The sequence below is a fragment of the Prunus dulcis genome, chromosome 1, assembly GCF_902201215.1.
Source record: "Prunus dulcis chromosome 1, ALMONDv2, whole genome shotgun sequence".
NCBI classification, from domain to species: domain Eukaryota; kingdom Viridiplantae; phylum Streptophyta; class Magnoliopsida; order Rosales; family Rosaceae; genus Prunus; species Prunus dulcis.
In genome coordinates this window covers 4,859,066-4,868,299 of record NC_047650.1, presented here as the reverse complement: position 1 = coordinate 4,868,299, position 9,234 = coordinate 4,859,066, and the positions used below count along the sequence as shown (strand labels likewise).

Genomic DNA, 9,234 nt, shown 5'->3' with positions numbered 1-9,234 from the left:
ATTGCAATAGACAACTAAGTCGTTAAAATGACGTCGTTAAAATGAGAAACCATGGCGGCTATTTAACTATACGACGTAAAATATATATTCCACGACTTAACTGCTGTCGTTACAAAGTAATACCCTGAACCCTTAAGAAATTGAAGATGTTGTAAACCATAAACGACTCAATTGTTCAAAGAACGTCGTCTAACTATCCTTTTACGTCGTATTTGTTTAAAACGAAACAACAAAATACGACGGTTTTTGACTTTATTAGGTCGTTGGAAAAGTATTACACGTCGGTTACGCAATTTGTATGTTTGTTTTTTTTTTTAATTTAAGAAAACCTCAACAAATTTTTACATTAAATATTATAGAGAAAATTTGTACATTATACATAAATATCAAGTGTTCAACAATTGCCCTATTTAATAAATTGGAAAACAGTCTCTGCCCATTCATTCCGGACTTCATCAATGGCTTCTTGGGGGTATGAAGCTTCCTGGTTTCCCTTGGCATACTGCATAAACAATGACTATTAGGGTTTATCAATAAAAAGAAATTCAATCACAGACGACGATATTTTTCATAACCGACGTAGTATATATATTCAACGACGGTAATTTTACATGACCGTCGTTGATAATACAAAAAACGACGTGAAATGTATGAAGGTAATTTCTTCTTACCTTATTCTCAAACCCAAGGAAGGATCCATGATGATGTCCCTCATGAAGCGCATCACATAATACCCGCATTCGACACTGCTGGGTTGCTTTGGTGTGCCCGAGAGAGTTTTCCAAATTACAGCTTTACGTCCTGCTCGGCCTATGTGAGAATTATATATTTTTATAGCACTATTCACGATGTTTTTCGCCTCTTCATCGACCACACGATGACCTGGCAGAGGATCCAAAAAATAGACGGTCTCCTTCTTTGCTCTTACAATCAGCAAGATCCAATGACGGCTGCACAAAATTAATATAAAAACGACGGTTATTTACAAAAACGACGTATTATAATATTTCACACGACGAAATAAATAATAAAACGACGACATTATATATTTATCACGACGATAAATAAATACCGACGTGGTTAGTAGTTTCAAACGACTTAATAAAATAAAATACCGACGTGGTTAGTTTATAAGCTGTCATTTATTGAAAATCTTAAAAACAAAATCCTAAGGAGACTAACCCTGGATTGTAAGGCATCATGAAAATCTGTTCCCCGTCTGTCTTCTGAAGTCGAGCTGCTACCAGTCGTGATCTCTCAGCTACTGTACCAGAGTTGGCACTAACTGTAGCAGGGTCGATGAAGCCAACCATGCTGCACATTTTTGCTTGTTTCAAAACATCATGTAAGTGCCTAAATACATAAAATAATATAAACAAGTCAGCACAAAAAAACACACGACGGTTATGTATACAAAACGACGTATTATAATATTTCACACGACGTACTGAAATAGATGAGGACGTTATAATATATTTATCACGACGGTACGTTATAATATAATATTTCACACGACGTGGTTAGTTAGTTAAGACGACGAAATATATAAACCAACGACGTATTATTTTAGAATTACGAACCTCATATATACAGCCACCACAGTAGCTCCAATTTCTTCCATGCCTGCAAATTGTGTAATATCTTCAGGCAGGAGGAAGGTATCGCGATCACTCCCAAACACCTCCTTATCAATTTTAAATTCCAAGATCTTATCCTCAGGCAGGAGTGTCGTTTCCACATAACGACAAAGGCTTTTCAAAGAAGATGGCGCCTCCATATTTGAATAATCACCAACTTCAATAACCTGTTTAAAGAAATAAAAAAAATGACGTGGTAATTAAATAAAGACGACGGTGTAAGGAATTAAACGTCGTCTGAAAAGTATTTAAACGACGGTGAAAAAATATCGACGTCGTGGTAAATATTTTATTACGTCGTAAAAATATCGACGGTGAAATAAATAGTTTATTACGACGGTGAAAATCAATTAAACGTCGTGGTAAATATTTTATTACGTCGTAAAATAATTCCGCCGTCTAATTTGTAAACAACGACGGATTAAAGAAAAATATCGACGTCTGAAATTTTGAAAAAAAAATATAAAAGGCAAAGTTATGTGAACATACCTTGTCGTCATGCTTTTCTTCATCTTCTTTCTCCTTTTCTTCTTCCTTCTCTTCTTCTCTTTTTTCTTCTTTCTTCTCTTCATCCTTGGCAGTATCATCCTCAACATGGAGGGATCTCACATCACCTCCAGAGCAGCTAGCTTTGTCAGACGACATTGGATTTTTGGGGCTTTGGCTAATTCTTTGTTTAAGAATATTTGGATCAAAATTGGGAATTAATTGGGAAAGCTGACTCAGGAAATGCTCCCTCTCAGCCTCCACCAATTGTTTTGTTCTAGCCTCCATCCTTAAGGCCTCTTCCCTTGCCTTAGCCTCCATCTTTTTAGTCTCTTCTTGAAGGAGAACTCTTAAACTCTCCTTCAAACGGTCGTCAAAGCTAACCCTCTGTGGTTTGGGTAAATTGAAATACTGCCTTGGGGAAATCCCAGCACCTACTCCTCTCAATCTGCCAGGATGCTCGGGGCCCAAAGCCATGGTCAGCACATCCTTGCTGCCATCTACTCTGACTTTGCCTTCCGAGACTTGTTTCTGCAAATCATCCTAAAAAAAACACACGACGGTTAATTATATACAAACGACGTATTATATAATTTCACACGACGCAAAAACATATAAACCGACGTTATTATAACTTATCACGACGGTAGTTATACCACCGACGTCTTATGCTATAATTACAGAAAACATAGTGATTCCTATGTAGACCTTTAACGACGTTATTTACAAATTATCGACGTGGTAATACAATTCACACGACGCTAAAATGAACCACCGACGTCTTATGCTATAATTAAAGAAAACAGAGCAGTTTTTCCTATGTAGACCTTTAACGACGTTATTTAAAAATTGTCGACGTGGTAATACATTCACACGACGCTAAAATGAACCACCGACGTCTTATGCTATAATTAAAGAAAACAGAGCAGTTTTTCCTATTTAGACCTTTAACGACGTTATTTAAAAAGTGTCGACGTGGTAATACAATTCACACGACGCTAAAATGAACCACCGACGTCTATAATTAAAGAAAACAGAGTAGTGATTCCTAATTAGACCTTTAACGACGTGTTTTAAAAGTTCGACGTGGTAATATCATTCACACGACGAAAAAAAATAACATCAGACGTTAAAAGAATTTTTCACAGTTTAATAAAAATTTAAAACAGAGTGAGTAGGCTTACAATTAATTTTGCTTTTTCTGCCACCTTTGGATCGGGGATGTTACCATGTTTGTCCTGTCTAGCTCTCTTCCATAAGGTAGATCGATCAATTTCTACCCCAGGCATGGTTTCCTCCAATTCATCCTCCAATCCAGCATATCCTTTTCGAGACAATCGATGATTGTACTCGAGTTTCTCCCTAATCTGTGCATGTTGAGAATGCACAGACTCAAAATCTTGGGAAAGCCTTGAAGCTACAAAGGCATCCCACTGTGCTTTCTCTATGAATTTATAAGTTTCCGGGGGATGGCTTAATTTCTCCTTGTCATTGGTGTATGGAAGGATATAATGCCTAGTTAGTGTAGACTTGAAATCCTTCCATTTCTTGGCAGCTGAAGCTAAAACAGATTTCTTGCCCCCTTGACCTACGACAAAAGCCATGTCAACTGCCTCCCATATCTGCTCCTTAACATCCTTGGGGATTTGGGACCATTTCTTGTCCACAAGGGGAACTCTGGAGCGAGCCAAGACACCAATGTACGACTGCATTTCAATATGTGCTTGGCCAATACCTTTCCCCATTTTATTGTACTCAACAATTGGCCTCACTTTCTGAAGCTTTCTCTTCACAACACGAGGCATTGTGCTCATACCTCGACCAGTCTTTGAATCATCAGAGATTGTTGTCTGGCTGGTTGGTTCTGTCTCAGCAGATGATGAAGCAAACTTCATCTTCTTCGAAGACTTCATCTCCTTCGAAGACTTGTCTTGAGGAGCTACAATTCCAAGCTTCTTGGAGCCAGAATCTTTAGTTTGTTGTTGAGAAACCATTTTAACTGACAAAACTGCAAGTGAAAATATTTCAGGAAAAGATTAAGAACACAAACGACGGTTATTAATAAAATACGACGTATGATATGATTTTAAACGACGCAATGAAATAATCTCAGACGTAATAAATGTTTAAAACCATTATTTATATAACGTCGTGGTATTTATGTTCACACGACGTAAATAGTAATACACCGTCGTGGTAAAAACATTATTTATATAACGTCGTGGTATTGATTTCATACGACGTAAATAGTAATAAACCGTCGTGGTATTAACATTCACACGACGTAAAACAATAAGACAGACTGTCGTCTTTTTAGATACCAACCCTAGTTTCTTTTTCTTTATATTTTATCAAATAAGGGAAAAACAAAAACCATTGTTCAGAGAAATCAAACCTGCAATTAAACAAGCAAATAAAAAAAGACTTTATTTTAAAAACAACTTTGTCAATTTTCAGACGACGCTAGAACGACTGACGAACCGTCGTGGTCTACATATTTAACCACGTAAATAAGAACTACCGTCGTCTTATTTAGTTGAGGTAGTTGTCTTCAAAGTTGGAAACTTTCCCTCTTTGTCTGTATATTTTATCAAACTTGGAAAGAAGTAAAATGATTTTGGCCAGAAAAAAGGTAAAAAGATTTTTCAAACAAAAAACGTATGAGCATGCAAAACAGTAACCAAAATAGTGAAAATGAAAGCTTACCTTTTGCGTGCAATGAAAGCAAGAGGAAAAAGATCGATCTTTTGCGTTCAGAGACGACGAAGAAGACGAGAGGAAGACGATGAGATACTCTGACGGTGCTCTGACAGGAAAAAAGACGAAAAGTTTTCTCTTGTAGATTGAAATTTTTAATCGGGTTTGGAAACTGTGCATGTGTAAGTCGAAAAGTTGCTAATATATAAAACGATTTCAAAAAAATAATACGGCGGTTACATATAACTACGTCGTTTTTAACTAAAACGACGCAATTTTTGTTTTGCGACGTGGAATCATTAATTTAACGTCGTTAGGTTTAATATAACCGACGTTGTTTTCAAGTAGACGAAAAGTTGCTTACATATAAAACCATTTCAAAAAAATAATACGGCAGTTACATATAACTACGTCGTTTTTAACTAACACGACGCAATATTTGTTTTGCGACGTGGAATCCTATCATTTAACGTCGTTAAGTTTAATATAACCGACGTGGATTTGAATTTTTAAATTATGAATAGAATTTTTTTTCCCGTGACTTTTCAGTTTATTTTTCAATTACAGTGCGTTATAAATAGAGTTTTTTTTCCCGAGGAAATTTAAAATGAAGGAAATTAATATTCAGGAATATGTAAAGTTTCTTTTTTGGATGACAGATTTAAATAAAATAAGAATATAAAAACAACGACTGTTTTTGTTTTTATGTCGTCGTTTTTAGTCGTCTTAAGTAAGACTAAGACGACGTAATATATTTTTTGAGCGACGTTGATTGTAAAATTTAAACGGCGGTTTTTGGTTCGGACCGCCGTTGATTTTAAAAATTTATTCTATAAATTTGTCGCTTTCATTCATTTTCGCGGTTAAAATTTAGGGTTCCAAGTTCTTCCTCTCTCAGAGACACTGTCTCTCACATCTCAAAGACAATAATTTGGATGTCTTTCTCAAAGAGAAATTGAGCTTACTCGCATCAAATCTATGTCCACAAGAAGAAGCTTGTCAACTAGCCTTCTCACTTCCTTGATCAAGCCTGATAGGACACTTAGTGCTTCTGAATACTCCTTGCTTTCCATCAAAAGAGATGCAAGCCTGGCCTCCACTCGCTGTCGAAGGAAAGTTCGCTTCTCAGGGAAATCTGAAGATCAGATGTGCCTGATCCTCTGCTTGATTTTCTTTACTAAGAAGATCCGTCAGATTTGTGATAGCCTCTTCCTTTATCCGTAGAGCTTCAAAAGAAGAAGATGGGTTTCAAGAATGCGATAAAGAATAGAAATGGCTTCAGATGGCCTCTAAAGCATGAGCAATCGAATCAGTAGTTGCTGGGAGATATGATGAAGACATTGTCAATGCTTTTCTCGTCGCTTATATTAAGGTAGATTTATAATTACCGACGTAGATTATTTTGTTAAACGTCGTTAAGTTTAATACAACCGACGTGGATTTTATCAACTTCGAAATAATTGTCTCTCTGATTTCAAATCTGTGTCATCTGTTAAGATTATGATGTGGAACAGAGTTCCGTCTGGTAAGATTTCGTAACCCTTGGGATCCCAGAAAAATCTGATTATGTCGGCGGTTTTCTATATAAACCGTCGTGGTTATTTCAATTCTTGTCATTAAGTAGATCTACCGACGTAGGATAAGAAAATCAAAGAAAAAAATTGTAAACAAAAATTCTTATTAAGACGACGGTTTAAATTAAAGTTACGACGTATAAAATGAATAAATACGACGTTAAATATTTAAAGATAACGTCGTAGAACTATACGAGAATGACGTCGATATATTTATATTTTCCGTCGTTGTAAATTAATTTAATACGGCGATATTTTGTATTTTAAAGCCGTGGATTTGTTTGTAATTATACGGCGTCTTATACGAAAACCTCGTCGTGTTATTTTATGAGTAAAAACGGCGGCTTTTATTGAAATCGTCGTCTTTACTTTCTACGTCGGTCGATTCATAACTTCTGCCGTTCTTTGTTGGCTTTGATTTTACACTGCGGAAATCTGTTTCAAATAGACGCCGGTTGTTTAATTAGGTACGTCGTTGTTTTTGAACAGCCATTTGAATCTCCATTTTTAGTTGTCTAAGGTGGTATAACACGACGGTGTTTTTATAACCGTCGTCTTTTAAAAAACCACGACGGTTTTCACTTGGACCGTCGTTGTTTTCTGGTCGTCTTTTTCACTTTTTGTAGTAGTGAATTTTCTAACATTATGTAATGAGCATCATGGATGGGAGCTATTGAGTTTAGTTGCCCCTTTGGCAAAAACAAAGGCTCCAGTTAAGAAGTTGTATTACACATGTGATAAGTTTAGCATGTAATCCATCAGCATCACCACTACCTAAATCTAAATTCCTGTGCCCCCGAAAATGATAGGCTTGATCAGGAAAAAATTCATGATTATGCTCTTTAATGAAACTAGGAAAAATCCATCTATCATCTTTCCTCTTAACTGCTAAAATATGAATATGGTTTGAATACTTTAGGTTAACTTTATTCTTCTCTATAAGGAGGTATATATAAGAGTTTACAGGGTGCTATACAAGAAATTAGATACAGTAAAGAATTAGGAAGTATCTCCTAATTATACAATAATTTATCAACTACATAAAAAATAGGAAAGTAAATCTCCTTTATTAATTAGGAGACTCACGTCAACACTCCTCCTCAAGTTGGTGCATATATGTCACCAATGCCCAACTTGGTAAGTGAGTCATAAAATACTCTTCCACAAACAACTTTGGTTAAGATATCTGCCTACTGATCTTCTGATTTTATGAATGGTAGGTGGATGATCTTCTTCTCAAGTTTTTCTTTGATAAAATGCCTACCCACCTCAACATGTTTAGTTCGATCATGTTGAACTGGATTATGGGCAATATCGATGGCTGACTTGTTATCACAATGTAACTCCATTGGCCTTTCTGGCTTGAACCCCAATTCTGTCAATAGTCTTCTGATCTATAGTAATTCACAAACTCCGTGAGCCATTCCTCGATACTCTGCTTCAGCACTAGAACGAGAAACCACATTTCGTTTCTTACTTCGCCAAGTGACTAGGTTACCTCCCACAAAAGTGAAGTAACCTGAAGTAGAGCGTCTGTCAATAATGGAGCCAGCCCAATCAACATCTGTATATCCAACAACTTTGAGATCTCTATTTTTTGAGAACGTTAACCTTTCCCAAGTGCTGACTTTAAGTATCTTAAGATCCAATCAATTGCATTCCTATGGGACACACTGAGTGAATGCATAAACTGACTAACCACACTCACCACATATGCAATATCTGGTCTTGTGTGAGCCAAATATATCAACATTCCAACAAGGCGTTGGTACAGTTCCTTATTGGTTGGTTCTTGATCCATGTCTTCACATAACTTGTGATTCATCTCGATAGGTATATCAGCAGGTTTGCATCCAAGCATTCCTGTTTCAATGAACAGATCTAATACATACTGCCTTTGAGACCGAAATATGCCAGTTGTGGACTTGGCTACTTCAATTCCTAGAAAATACTTCAGATCACCTAGATCCTCCATCTCAAATTCCTGAGACAAATATTTATGCAATTTCAATTGCTCTTTTGTGTCGTTTTCGATTACGACTATGCCATCCACATAAACAATCAGTGCAGTAAGTCTTCTTCCATCACGCTTCAAGAACAAGGTGTGCTTTCCATTACTCTGTATATATCCAAAATTCTTCATGTATTTAGTGAATCTACCAAACCATGCCCTGGGGGACTGCTTTAACCCATATAATGACTTTCTGAGCTTGCAAACTTGATTCTCCTTGTCACGAGCTAAGTTACATCCTGGTGGCAAGTCCATTTATACTTCTTCTTCCAAGTCTCCATGTAAGAATGCATTTTTTTACATCAAACTGATGTAATGGCCAATCGAGATTTGTTGCTAGAGACAGAAGAACTCTGATAGTTTTAATCTTGGCTACTGGGCAAAAGTCTCTTGGTAGTCTATCTCATATCTTTGTGTGTACCCCTTCACCGCCAATCTAGCTTTATATCTTTCAATGGATCCATCTGCTTTGAGTTTCATAGTATAAATCCACCTACATCCCACTGTCTTCTTTCCATGAGGTAATGGCACAGGTTCCCATGTGCCATTCTTCTAGAGAGCTTGCATTTCTTCATTCATGGCTTCTTTTCATTTTGAGTCTTCTAGTGCTTCAGTTACATGATAAGTCCATAAATATACTCATTTATGTACTCTTTTTACTTAGGTTTTGTAGGAGAATTAGATTTAAAAAGGGCTTATTACTTTACTTTTCTGATTTTCAGCTTTTCTGCACTCTTAGAAGGTTTTTGAGGGAAAATCAACTTTTTGGAGGAATTTTAGCGCAAGGATTCAAGATGAAAGATAACATCTTGAAGTTCAATCTGCGATT

At 36.4% G+C, this 9,234-nt stretch overlaps 1 protein-coding gene across 1 annotated transcript in view; it reads right to left on the bottom strand.

Moving 5' to 3' along the window:
• The window catches only part of LOC117626648, a 10,129-nt gene extending 1,469 nt beyond the window's left edge, over positions 1-8,660 (bottom strand). Inside the window, exons 1-2 of the mRNA XM_034358469.1 lie at positions 8,006-8,660; positions 7,893-7,958 (exon numbers count right to left, since the gene is read on the bottom strand). Of these exons, the coding sequence (XP_034214360.1) occupies positions 7,893-7,958; positions 8,006-8,660 (721 nt within the window). The remainder of the gene's footprint in view (positions 1-7,892; positions 7,959-8,005) is intronic.
• Positions 8,661-9,234: the final 574 nt, after the last annotated feature.